The 14,741-nt window shown below is 40.0% G+C and overlaps 1 protein-coding gene across 2 annotated transcripts in view; it reads left to right on the plus strand.

The window, feature by feature from the left end:
• The first annotated feature begins 520 nt into the window (after positions 1–520).
• Positions 521–14,741, plus strand: part of PTPRO (protein tyrosine phosphatase receptor type O) — a 246,991-nt gene continuing 232,770 nt past the window's right edge. For both annotated transcript variants that reach the window (XM_056134615.1, XM_056134616.1), the window contains exon 1: positions 521–744. In XM_056134615.1, coding sequence (XP_055990590.1) covers positions 667–744 — 78 coding nt within the window. In that variant the 5' untranslated portion in view covers positions 521–666. The remainder of the gene's footprint in view (positions 745–14,741) is intronic.

Genomic DNA, 14,741 nt, shown 5'->3' on the forward strand with positions numbered 1-14,741 from the left:
CAGACAGACAGACAGACAGGCAGGATTGGGCATCCAAGAACAGTCCCTGAAATCAGCCGGGACTCTTGATGCCGAGGGGGAAACTGTGTGGAATCCTGCACTTTCCTCCTAGGTGAGTGTGGGGTGCAGAAGATGACTGTGTTCTAACGGGATGGGGGAGAAAGGAGGCGCGCAGGCTTGTCCCCCACTAACAAGCGCCCCCATGAGCTGTGCACCCCTCTCCGCCCAGTGTCACGGTGAGAGGGAGGGATGGGGGCTTTTCGCAGCTAAAAATAGCTGCAAGAAGAAGAAGTGGGGGACCTGTCCCCGCCCCCGCCCCACTCCAGAGCAGCCAGGGGGGAGCCCCCTACACGCACAACTCTCGAGTCTCCGAGCCTGGGTCGCGATCGGGGCGGAGTCTAAGCGCGGGGGCTCGTCGGGGCCGCGGGCGGAGCGGCCGCGGCCACTCGGGGAACCTGCGGGAGTGAGAACATCCCTCCCGGCCGCCCCCCCGCCGCCGCCCGCCGCAGCCTCGCCCACCGCATCCCCACCCGCCGCCGACTCCGGGCGCCGCCAGAGCCCAGGGAGAGGCGACATGCGTCCTCGGGGCGCCGCCTCGGAGCCCGGGGTCTGAGCCGCAACCCCCCGCGGCCGCCTTTGTGAGCTGCCACCCGGGTCCGCGCCGCGATGGGCCACCTGCCCGCGGGGACTCGCCCGGGCCGCCGCCTGCTGCCGCTGCTGCTCCGGCTCTTTGTGCTGCTCGAGGTAGGGAAGCCCACCTAGTGCTCCCCCCAGCTCCGGGGTCCCCGCTCTGGCCCTGGGGGGTCTTGGGGACCGGGGTCGGGTGCAGCCTGGCCGCACGCTTTGTTGTGCTCGGGGGACAGCGGGAGGGTGGGCGAAGGGGGGAAGTTGGCTCCCTCCCGCCGGGCACTCTTTGTACTCATGCCGGACCCGCGGCCAGCGCTGGGCTGGGTGCGGGGGTGGGCGGCGGCGCGTCCCCCTCCCCAAGCCCTCCCGTCGGGTTACTCGGGCTCCCGATCGCCGCCCTCACCTCTCCGCCCTCCCGACCCCCGAGCGAGCGGCCGCCGCTTTGTCTCACTTTACCTCCCGCTGCAGTTCTGCACGCGGGGCTGAGCTCGGTGTCTGCACACCGACGCCCAGGGGGGCTCGAGGCCACCGCTTAGTGGTCCCCCCCACCCCCCCCCCCACCCCACCCCCGGAAAGCCAACTGGAGTTTGCAGAGCACGCCCCGGCCCTAGTCCTCCTCCAGGCACCGGCAGAAGCCTCTGGACCAAGTCTCTAGACTTTCTCCCCCCATCCCGGTGTATCTGCAGAGATGCTGCTTCTCTGGATCCGCGGCAGGGGCGGGTGGACGTGGATAAGGAACTTTCTCATGTCGTGTTTGACATAGGCGGCTACAGGGTTTTACTTTGAGCAACGTGAAGCGTGCTACGCCCAGATTCTTACTTTGGCAAGAACGCATTTTGAAATGTAGTAGATGTTGCAGCTAGATGTTTCCGTAAGGACGGCGTGTAGTTAGGAGATGACTGGCTCTTCTCTTGCCTTCGGTGGGTCTCTTTAAATTCTCTCCGCTGCAAAGCAAACTCCAGGACTTCCACAGGTGAGCTGGAGCTCTCCTTTCAGCACCTCTGGCGACCTGGATCTTAAATGGATGGGGACTTGACTGGGTGCAAGTGTTTGGTTTCCCTTTCCAGAGTCACGTTCTGATAGCACGAACCATTAATTTTCAATGCTTGACAAGGAGAGAGTAGGACAGAGCTCATGGATGGAAAGCACGATTACTTATCTCTAGTCTATATTTTTATTTCTCTCATGGAAAAGAGGAAAGATCACACGTCAGGGAGAAACCATTACCAAAGTGCATAAGTAAGATTCTAAATTATATTTAACATGTTTTCCCAATTTCCTTAAGTCATCAACAATTTTAAGATCAGGAACATAATAAGCTGTTCTTATAGACATCACAAATAGATTAGACTTACGTTTTCTTCTATAGATTTTTTTCTGTTTATTAAATTCCGTCATGCCTGTTATAGCTATGTAACACTTGTCATGAACTCAAAATAAAAATCAGGATCACTCTCTTTGTATGAACTAATAACTAAAACTTACCCACATGAAATGGGATCCAAACCCAACCTCTGGCACAGCCATGGGTTTTTCTTTGAAATCCTCACAATGAATGGGAATCCAGAAACTGAAAAAGAATGAATTTGGGAGTGTAGGCATCTTAAAATAGAGGTGACAAACGTTTTAATCAAAATCTGATGATATGACAATAAAATAATATGGTCAGGGAGGAAGAGTGGCTTGGTGAATGTAACAAAAGTCCCTCCTATTACACACAGTAGATGTATTCTTGCACGTTTGCAAGTAAATATCACTCATGGTAAACTGTATTACATAGTAAAGACATTGACAAAACTTATCCTTTAAAGAAATAACATAATGGACCTCATGGTGTCTCACTAATAAAAATAAAAAAAGAAATAACATAATGGGACAGATAATTTGACAAAGAAAGTCATTGGTTTTTATATAATGCTGCAATTTATTTCCTCTGAGTATAAGTATTTCACAGGAAGGTGAGTATACATACAGACATATTTACTCAGAGCTCACTATGTGTCACAGTATGTCTTTCAGTCTTTTCATAAGCAATTTTTTTGTTTTATTTCATTTCATTCTTTTTTGTGCTCATTGACAGGTGATGTTCAAAGTGGTAAAATGGACGCACTATACAATGTGCCTACAGTTTGGGAATCATTTGTAACATGGTAAATTGGTTACATGGTATAGTTTTTTTTAATAATTTGTAGATAATTTTGCAATTAAAGTCCAGAATAGATGTATGATAGGCTGCTGGTGATAGGATCATGAAAAAAAGTTTCATTATTAGATACCAAATGGCCCACTTGAAGATTATATCTTTGTATTATCTCTATGTGAGCTGATTAGAAACAAACCATGTCCCTTTTCCCTCAAAATTTCTGTAGTTCTCATTGTGTCTGTAAATCTTCCAGTACCTATAAAAATATCCTCCATATAATAGTGAAAATCTGTAAGGAGAAAAAGTCAAAGAAACTCAAATTTGAGCTGGATTTGTAGCTTAATCTTTTCCACAAATCATGAACAAATAACTGAATATAAGAGGTGGTATAGAGTGAAAATTTTCATTTATACAACTGGCCATAAGCAGGTTCATTGAGGGAGTCTAAATATGCCTTATTACAGAAGCTCTTTGTACCTCATTTCTGATCCATGGCTTAGTGATGGTCACATAAAAGAAGCATCTCAAATTGTTCATCACCCACTGTGTGTTATGAAATTTATATCTGCCCAAATAATGTTGAATAAGCATGAACTTGGCCATGGAAATGTAAATTTTTATGTAAATATTGATAATATATAAACAAATAGAAAAATGATAAAGTTATGAAGAATAACTATCATTATCAAATAACTTTATTATTATCAGATATATTTGGAATCCACCAATATAAAAAGTCTCCTATTCACATGTGAATATAAGTGAAATATTCATCTAGTAAGTCTTACTCCCACAAATTTCCCCATCATTCCAGGGAAAACAATGCAAATTCTCTCATGGAACTTTTATCCTTTCTTACTAAGCCTCTCCATGAAAATTGCTTCCTGTCTTAATTCATTTGATATCATTATTTTGTCAACTGAAAAGCAAATTATAGAATATGATATCATAGGAATTTAAATTCTGTTCTCTCTGAAATGGTGCTCATTAGTAGTCAACTGGAATGTTTCCCTAAACTCATAGACTTGGCATGAATCCTTCTTTCTTTCTTGGTCTTAGTCTCCTCTGTGTTTCCTTCCATTTCTGCTCTTACCTCATATGTAATCAAAGAGCAGTAAATTTGAAAATTAAATTAATATTTACTTCCTGAAATATTTTACAACAATACATAATTCTATAAGGCATAAATATTGGATGTTGGCCATACTACTCTACTCCTGGGGAAATATCTCATTTCAGGTCCTGACTGCTTTTTCCACTTTCCCTCCTCCCACATTCTCTAACACACACACACACACACACACACACACACACACACAGTTTTGCTCTTCTTGTTGAGAAATTCCATTCACATTCTAGACAATGTTGGAAGATGAACCTGATCCTTTCATCTTTCTGGAGTAGCCTGGATCATCCTCACAATGAAATTGGTGACCTTTAACTCCTCTGAACATTTTCTTCTTTGATCCACATTAGTGCTAACCTTTTAGAAGTTTACATGTGATGTCCTCAGTTAGCTGGAGATGGTTTGCTGGGCTGGGTGTCTACAGGATATCGGGTGACAATCCTTCCTACTGGGCTTCCCTGTTTGCTTTTCTTCTATTTTGTGAAAAAAAAAATTAACACTATATCTCTACCTCATTATGCACCTGTGAAAACACACATATGTATATGTGATTAAAAACAATATTTGTACTTTATTTTTAATAATGCATTGCGGGCTGGAGCGATAGCACAGCGGGTAGGGCGTTTGCCTTACAAGCAGCCAACATGGCCGACCCGAGTTCAATTCCCCCGCCCCTCTCGGAGAGCCCGGCAAGCTACCGAGAGTATTCGATATGCCAGACACAGTAACAACAAAAGTCTCCAATGGAGACGTTACTGGGCCCGCTCGAGCAAATCGACGATCAACGGGAGGGCCTTTACTTTACTATTTATAGGTTATAAATATGAAATTTAAACATTTAAACCACCAAATGTTTAGACTTAAGACCTGGAGAGATAACTCAGCAGACTGGAGTGCTTGCTTTTCATGCAGGTAACCTGGGTTCAATGGCCGAAATACGTGGACCCCAGACTCCTGAGCCAGAAGCTGCTCCTGATGAGTGTTGCCTGGAACTGTCACTGTCCTCCTGTTGTTCATCGATTTGCTCGAGCGGACCCAGTAACATCTCCATTGGAGACTCTGTTGTTACTGTGCTTGGCATATCGAATACATCACGGGTAGCTTGCCAGGCTCTGCCGTACGGGCGAGATATTCTCAGTAGCTAGAACAAAAATAATTATTTAAACTTAAAAGTACATTGGTTGTAAGCTAACATGAATACAACTGCAAGTTGAGCCTTGAGGATTTACAAGGATCTTTGGTACTGGGTGCAGTTAGGCCTCCTGTGTTAAACATCATGATTGGCAGCAGTCTGTACAATGAAAGACTAAACGGCAACAACCACAGACATTTTTTTCTCATTCTCTTCTTAATTTAATGCCTCAGTAATATGGTTCCAGTGCTATAGTTTAAGAAAAGTACCTTCTACAGTGATAAACTTTATGGGAAAGCATGAGGTGTATTTATATAATTACTCCAAATTTGTTGTAATTTTTAAAAAAATAAAAGCATGTTTATTGTGTTTTGGCTTCTGTTGTGCCTCCTGTGTTGTGTTAGATGTGCAGCAGAAGTTTAATAGAAAGGATTAAAAATTTTAGCATTATATGGTTTCTGATAGCATTGTTAAGTATTATAGGTTTGATTTGTGAACATATCTTTAAGGAAAAGTTGAGAAAATAATCATAAAGTAGAGTAAGTTGTAATTACTAATCATATTAATGATAATAAAAATTTGCCAGCCACTATTTAAAGAACCTATTAAATTCATACATTAAAACACCAATGTGTTCTTTTTCCAAATATTTCTTATTATTTGTTCATCATTGTTATCTCAACTAGTTTTTATGTTATTAATTAAAACATCAAGGTGATGTTTGCAGAAATGTCCTTCCTTACCTTTACATGCCACTTACACCATTAGCTCCCAGTCTAAATATATCAGTGTTCTTCTTCCTTTTCATACCATCCTTCTGTTATGGCCAGTGCCTACTAGATCCCACAACTATTCACTCATTCCTTGACAAGAAATCTGCTAATTTTTTTGGTCAGATTTTTGTGCTACAAAGTGAATTCTTTGCTAAAACCTTCCTGTTATATTTATGGGGATGTTTAATCCAAGGTCCCAACACAATAATGACTCTGTTGTCATTATTGGTCTTAGAGGCTCATTAGTATCAACTGTTTCTGCTCAGATGAGTTTGTGTTCACATAAACAAGATGGATGTGAACAAGTTGAGAGGACAAGAAGGCAAATGGATTGGGGCAAGGCTGAAGGCTGAACATAGGGGCTTGGCCTCTTCTCTTCTGGTATTATTGGTTTCACCAGGTTCCGTGTTGTTTTCACTAGCCTACAGAAGAATTGTAGATAAGCTTATTCTACACCTCTATTGCACCCTGCAATCACTAATTAATGCAGCTAATATATAATTATTTATCATTAGGAAGCTTGTCCTTTTGCAAGCTTATTCTAGATCATCAGAGAACCAGTTTGAAAACACCAGATTGGTGCTTTCAAATGTATTTGTCTGAGTAGAAACATAGTTCATCCCTGTATCATGAAAACCATTTTCAATTTATTCATTTAGGACTCAGTTCATCAGAGAAAATTTCTAATCTCCCTAGGCATTCTCATTACCTAAAAGGCCTAAAAGAGGAGTCTCTTGCTTCTGTCTGTACTAAAATCACAAAATAAACAAAAGATGTTTGAAATAAGGTGGTAGAGATTTCTTGATCAAATTGTTGTTTTTTTTCTTTTAGTCAGGAAATTTAAATAAAGACAGAAAGATGGTATATGGTTGGAAAAATAACTCATAAATAGAATCTGAAATAGAACTTTAAATTTGAGAGTTCAGTTGTTTGTTATAAATATGCGTGTTAATTTTTGTCAGAAAGTAAATATCAGAAAGATTAAAAAATCAAATGGAAATGTTTTTGAAATTAAACATATTGCCACCCTTCTATTCACAAACAAATAATTTTGTTTCCTTATGGAATAATCTATATTTGTTTTTCACTTTTCCTAAATAGGAATGTTGTGTAGCTCATTTTTCTAACAAAACTGTTCTTATGATTAAGTGGGTTAAAACTACAGAAGGAGGCCTAAAAGATAGGTTATGCTTTGCATGCAGGAGACTTGGGTTTGGTCTCTAGCATCACATGGTTTCCTGAGCACAGAGCCAGGAGTAGCTCCTGAATATTGCTGGGTCTGACCACCCAAAATAAAACTGAATAAAAATCAATAAAATTAAGTGAACTGGCTATTTGTATCTTTGCTACCAAATAAAAAGAGTTTACTTATAATGCAGTTTACTTACAATGAGAGATCAAAAACCAGAACAGTTTGTTTTTTAATTTTTGTTTGTTTGTTTGTTTGGGAATCACACTCTGGCAGTGTTCAGGTTTTGCTCCTGGCCCTGTGCTCAGGAATCAGTCCTGGTGATGCTCAGGGAACCATATGGGATGCTGGGAATTGAACCTGAGCTGACCACAAGTCTGCTCTGCTATCACTCCAACTCTAGAGTGATATTTTTAATATTTGTGTATATGTGATTTAAATGAAGAATGCTTCTTTGGGGGGATGTATTATCTCACAAAACTGTTTTTTTTTCAGATAATTAAAATATTTGCTTTCTCTCTCACTCCTTACCTACTTTAAAAAGAAATATTTACATGTGAGTGAAGAAAATCCTGTAACTGTGCTAGGTCTTTAATCCTGTACTTCTTCATGACTTCTTTATTGACCAAAATGCAGAGGAATCTTTGGTTCTTGTTCTCTTTGCCCTTAACCTACATGAGAGGTTAAGGGCAAAGAGAACACTGATTCAACCCATAAGAGCTTATGATTGGCATGGACGAATCAGATGTAAGAGAATTTCAGAGACGTCAGTGTCCTTATGTTTTTATTCTTTCTAAGGCCTGGTTCCTCATTCTCTGGGCTTTCTTTCTGGATTGGGCTTTGTTCACTGGCTTTGGTAGGGGGATAAGGAGGACCTTCCCAAAGGTTCTTGCAAGGCATTTTTTGGACAGCTGTACTGTTGGTTCAGTATAAGGAGCTGAGGGTGAGGGTGAGAGGCTGGTCTGATCCTGTGCTGATGCTTGGGCCCTGTTGATGCTGTTGATGCTGGACCACTGGGTGATACTCAGGAGGGGGGTTCTAGAGCTGCAGCTAGTGGTGTTGGGATAGTGGGGGGGGGGGGACTTTCAGAAAAGCACCTGGCAATAGGCAGGTCGATCCTGGCTTTAGCTGGTAAGCTTAATCTTTTCTGTCTTTTAGTTTCCTTGAAAACACATCTTACGAATTTGGCATCAAGAACTTACTTTTCTTCTTGAATAATGTCTGTCTTATAGATTTCAGGACAATGATTTACTGTCCAGCTCCATTCAGCTCATCAGAAATGCACTGGGCACCTTCAGTGTGCCAGGAATTGTAGTAGATGTTGTTTGTGCAGAGATAGAAAGCAATCAGTTGAATCCCTGCAGATGGCATAGTGGGAAATAGACAGAGAAAAAGAAAATGCTGTTAAAATGTGGTCAGGGTTTTTTTTTTTTTTTGTAACAGAGAAAAGAGCCTTAATCGTTGCCATGGATTGAGAACATTTTTTTAATAAAATGATGTTTAAGCTGAGTCCTGAAGCACAAAGTCAGATTAAAAATATGGCCACATGGACAGAGATAAACCAGATCACTAAAAAAATTAAAATACTTATAGGAGGAAATGAAGCACCAGAGACAGACCAGGGAGACGCCAGTATTTTTACCAGGAAGTAGGGTATACTTGCCAGTAGAGAGGGCTTCAAAGAGTTTCATCAGGGTAAAGGCCCTCCCGTTGATCATCAATTTGCTCGAGCGGGCCCAGTAACGTCTCCATTGGAGACTTTGTTGTTACTGTGTCTGGCATATGGAATACTCTCGGTAGCTTGCCGGGCTCTCCGAGAGGGGCGGAGGAATCGAACTCGGGTCGGCCATGTTGACCGCTTGTAAGGTGAACGCCCTACCCGCTGTGCTATCGCTCCTGGGTTAAGATGGACTTCTTGTTTGGGGGTCATACCCCGAAGTTCTCAGGGCTTATTTCTGGTTCTGCACTCAGGGATCTCCTGTAGGTGCTAGGGATTAAATCTGGGTCAGCACGTGTAAGGCATAAGCCTTAACCACTGCACTGTCTGTCTGGCCTCGAGATAGGCATTTTTAAAACAGCAGTAAGAAAAGCTGTCTCAAAAGTGGAGCAGGAAAGGAAATAATTAAACTTCAGGGAGATTATTTTAGTGATCCAATTAAGAGATGACAGGCATCAATATGGTGATCAGTGAATAAAATCAATGGGGTGCACATTCATCATGTAAGACTACTAAACTCAGAAAAGGATAGAATCCTTATATTTTCAGAAGTACTGACATTGACCTGAAAGGTATTATGCTAAGTGAAATAAGTCACAGAAAGACAAATGTGAGAGAAGAAAACTAGGTCATAGAAAGACAAATTGTAATGTTCACTTCAATACTTTACTTACATGTGGAAGATAAACAAAGGAAAATGAATAAAACAAAACCACAACCAACTCCAAGATTACAAAAACAAAATAATGTTACCAGTAGAAAAGGGGAGCGAATTGAGCAAATGGAGTTAGACAAATCAATTGTGTAATAAAGGATGGATGACAAGCTTTAAAAATGTTTTTATTTTACTTAGAAAATTTAATTTTAAGATGGAGTGATAGTAAAGCGAGTTGGGCATTTGCCTTGTGCATGGCTAACCCATTTTTGATCTCAGCATCCTGTACAATCCCCTGAGAACTTCCAGGAGTAATACCTGATCACAGAGCCAGGAATAACCCCCGAGCGCCACTGGGTGTGCACCCTCAAAAAAACCAAACAAGAATAAATTTAATTTCATTTTGGCTCCATTCCTGGCCATTCCTGTCTCATACCAAGCTAATACTCAGGGTCTAGTACATGCAGTGCATGTATCCTACTAAATGAGCCAAATTCTAAGGCAAAGTAGATTAGTGATCAGCAATATAGAGTATATAAAGATGTTGATATAGGTCTGGAAACTATGCTTATAATGTTATAAACCGATGTTATTTCAACAGAAACAAAAAGTACCTCCAAGCTAGCTAATTGAAACGATATTGATTAGATGTGGGAAATGGGAGAGAGAGAAGTCCCAGGCATTTTCTAGGTAGCAGACATCTTTGAAACAGTGCACCTTACAACAACATGTGACCTAAGGACCATGCGTCTAGTCTCTTCTTACTCGGTTTCCACCTTTCTCCACCATGCTTGTACCAGGTAGCTTCCCTGTGGGAACTGCTTCTTTCAGTTTACTTAAGCTTTGGCCTGGAGTCAGTTGAACTCATAGGAGAAACTAGAAGATGACTGACAGGTAGGAAAAACAGAATATTTTTTCCCCAGGTTTTGCCATGGCCAGTCCCCGTTAGACAGTGACTTCACTTTCTCTGCCCACACTGTTGTCTAACCCTCATGCAAAGCTTAGAACAAGTCCCTGAAACTCCCTTCTTTCATCCCTTTAGGATAATAGTATTTCAGTGCTGTTATTCCCTGGACACTGTCTCATCCCTGCTTGGAACCATCACTCTTTTATTAAAGATACTGTATTCCTAGAATTTCCACTAAGCAAACATACTGGTACCTAGCCTGACACAAGGCGTGATGAGTTTAGTGGAAGATTTCTTATTTGAAATGCCCAGTGGAGTCTGATATGAATATTTGGCAGAAAGCAGGGAGAGACGTCAGTGGGCTAGGAGAGGACCTTATGGAGCACGAATATATCATAGAAAACTCAGGAAGACTAAGAAACAGTAGCCAGAGAGGCATTAAAGGAAAAATCACTGTATCACTGTTGTCCCGTTGTTCATCGGTTTGCTCAAGCGGGAACCAGTAATGTCTCCATTCGTCCCTGTTGCATGCTAGTGTAGCTCGATGGGGCATTGGGGACTCTTTCAGGGTCAGGGTAATGAGGACCATCATTGTTACTGTTTTTGGCATATCAGGTATGTCACGAGTAGCTTGCCAGGCTCTGCCGTTAAAGAAAAATAGAATTTTTTTAAAAACAGAAATAAGAATTTCAATTGGAAAGGATTGGCCAACAGCATTAGGTTCAACAAAGAGCTATGGTTAAAATTAAGTTCTGGAAAACATCTTTGGATTGGGAAGTTTATAGATGGTTGGCCTCTGTAGAATGTTTGGGGGAGTGGCTTTTTTTAGGTTAAAGGGTCAAGAACTGGTCACTTACTGATAAGAGGAAAGGCATCAGGAGAGACCTGATTTCCACTGGGGCACTCTCAGCAGAGTCACTCACCGGTAAAGGATGTGGGAAAATGATTTTACCTCTCTGGGACTTTTTGAATGACCTGCTATGTTGATTTTGGTAGATTATTGTGAGGACTCATTGGGATAATGATTTGAGAACACTTTTTACGGTGCCTCGAATACCATAAGCACAACATGAGTGACTTGCACCAAAATAAGAAGAGGAGGAAAGATAACATTAAAAATAGGCAAATCAAAGTTAAAGAGGCAGAACAATAACAGCATGCATAGAATAGATTCTTCCACTCTATGCTCCATGGAACATTATCATGAGCAATGTTAATGTTTGTTATAGAAAATAGGAAGACATTTCTGTGAGTTGAATGGAGGAAATACATTGTTAAACTTTGTTTAAACTACTATTACTTCATTTTGTGTACCAGAATTTCTAACAACTTTAGTTTGTTAATATTTAGTGTCTCTTGGGAAGGGAGAGTCAGTGTGGAGCTTTTCCAGAATTGAATGAATTGAATGGCAGAATTCTGTTTCTAAAAATGATTGATGGGAATAACTGAGTACATACCAAGAAATGTCGCCTGTGCTTGTGCACTAGGTAATCATTTTTCTGTATCTCTCTCTTAATTAAGTAATGTAGCCTAAATGACAAGGAAAATAGTAACATGATCAACTATAATTTAGATCTCATATTCATCTCAGAATCAAAATAATTCGCTTAAAGAGCAATCACTTCCAATATTCATATCAAGAACTGATGTTTAGGAAACTGTCTTGGAAGAAAAACTATGCACGTTATCCTTGCTTTATAGGTTATTCTGACTCTGGTTTTGGTAATTCATGTACTATAATTTTCTACTACTTTTGGCAACTAAAAATATGGGAAGCTTATCTTAACACTATCTTCCAATATTATTGCTCAGCAAGTGATTTAATAGAACCATATTTTTTGTTCAATATACTTGATTGATTCATAAAACTATACTTTTCAAAGACCATCTGGTTTAAATTTTAACTGGTACTTAGCTCGTATCTCTAATATTACTGCCAACTGTTACCAAATGGTGGAATTACTGTCAGCTGAGAAGTAAAAGTTTCCATATTTGGGCAACTATTTTGATTTTGGTCTTGGGATGAGCTCTTTCTAGTTGTCGCTCTCATCTCCATAACTGGTTTGCCAACAGTCCTGACAAGTTATAAAAAAATAAATTCAATCTTTATTTGCCATCCCTGTCCTGCCCCTCATCATACCACTTCAAGCAGTTTACACCAGATCACATTTTCTGCCTATTTCCCTTCATCTTTCTCACTGCTACAATAACCACAGGAAGGAAATGGTCCTGCCCAAGGTGGTCCCATAATGAACCACTGTAAGCAACTGAGCATGCTAATGTCAGAAAAATGCCTACTACCTTGTAGGCATTCAACAAACTCAATTTCTGCTCCAAGGACACTTCCTCAACATTGATAGTCCATATACTTCTAAAATGCTACCTCTTTTAACCTACGTATTATTTTTCTCGTAAAATTCATGACTACTGTATAATGTTATGTCAGACCTTCATTGCTTAGCCTTCTCTACTGGAATGCTTATGGGGACCCACTGTTGGAAGAGTTTGTGGTGCATGGCAGATGGTTGAAATATTTGTTGAATAGATGTGGTGTGAGCAGGTGACATGGGGAAAACGGAATTTGAGATATCCTCAAGAAGACAGGATGGATGTGTAGGGAATGAACTGCATTGAGATGAAGAAGGTAGTGGGATCTCAAGCAGCAGCATCCAGTTTGGGGGAGTTGTGAGCAGTCAAAAAGTAGAGATGACCTGAAGAGGCCATTGTGTTGATTTTGTGGAATGAGCAGAAGTCTTATCACAAGTAGGAACAAACTCTTATTAGCATCAGGATAAGGTTCCTCACAGACATTGTCATTTTGCCATTTCATTAGGTTAGAGGAATTCGTTGAGAACAATATCTTGTGCCGAAGAAAGCAAGGATTCCTCTTGTGATGAATTCTTATCTGTAGTAAAGTAAAAACTTAGCTTTTCTGGGACTGGAGTGATAAGTAATGTAACAAATAGGGAACTTGCTTTTCATGTGGTCAATCCTGGTTTGATCTCAGCATCCCACATGGTAACCCAAGGAATGATCCCTGAGCACAGAGGCAGGAATAAGACCTGAGCACTACCTGGTGTGGTCCAAAGAACAAAGAAACGCCTGATTTTTCTGAACATTTGTTCTCTATCTTATTAATGGATTGTGCACATAATTTCTTTTAACCTCTAAAACAAAGTTATTTCATGAATATTTAAAATCTCAATGTCTCTGCAGTTTGAAACATCAAAATGAAGATAATTAAAAATTTTTTCCTTACTCTTACTCACTGTGCATGATAATATACCCAGATTGGTTCAGGACTCAAGAGACATTCCTGGAAAATCACACAGCTAACTGACATTCAGTGAAATTATTATTTGTCTTTAATAATTAAAACATGATATTCTTTATTTCTGAAAAATGATATATATTTTTAATGCATCTTGGTATATTGCAGAAAAAATTTTAATGGGTGAGAACTTTTTCTTGATTTTTTAATATACAAAATTTAGATATATAATATTAACAACAGGCAAGTATATTTATACTACATGTAGATCCTTCCTTCATCTACCACTAAAGGTGTGATTCTATGATTCACCTCAAAACTATTGCCATAAGTGTGAAAGTTTGGATTATTTGTATTGTTTCTATGAATTTAATGTTTTGTTTGTTGAAAAATCAAAATTTCTAGAGTAAATAAGAGTGAAACAGTGATCTCATTATATACCCTCATTGATAGCTAAATGAGGTTTCCCTTTCCAGGAGTTTTTAATAAAGAGAAGTGCTATAAATATTTAGATGACAATAACTATATGATTAATAAATATTTTCTTTGGCTTAATAATATTTTACAATATCAAATCAATAGTTCTGGAAATTGGGGAGAGTAAGTACAGGGGTTCAGGGACTTTCCTTGCATGGGACATTCTCCAGTTCATTCTGCAGCACCACATATGGTCCCTCAAGTACCAAAAGATATGATTCTTGAACACCTCTGGGTGTGGCCCCAAAACAAAAGTCCTGGAAATTTCTAAGAACACATTTATATGGTTCTCTTGCTATTTCTGCACAATAGCATCAAAATTAGACTGACAATCACATACCATAGTTTGGTTAAACCAAGAATTTCCTATGTATGTCAAGTTTGTGGTCCATATAAAACCACTATTGTAACCATGTTACTTCAACCACAACAATAAATAAATTGAAACAGAAAAAATTATATTCTAGTGTTATGGGATTTATTCTTTGATATTTCTCTGACAAACTAAAGTGTCATCATTAAAGTGAAGATATTCTTGTCAAATACCACAAACTATAAGCATCCTATTTACAATAGTACATCCTATTTACAACCAGTATTATTAACATAAGAAATACCTGGACACTAGGATATACTGAAAATTCCTGACTCATAAAAAGAAAAAAGACTAGCTGCGTGTTTTCATGCTAATAAGGTGGAATAACAAAGGGACAGGGGAATTACA

This window comes from Sorex fumeus, unplaced genomic scaffold, assembly GCF_029834395.1.
Source record: "Sorex fumeus unplaced genomic scaffold, SorFum_2.1 ptg000100l, whole genome shotgun sequence".
Classification (NCBI taxonomy): domain Eukaryota; kingdom Metazoa; phylum Chordata; class Mammalia; order Eulipotyphla; family Soricidae; genus Sorex; species Sorex fumeus.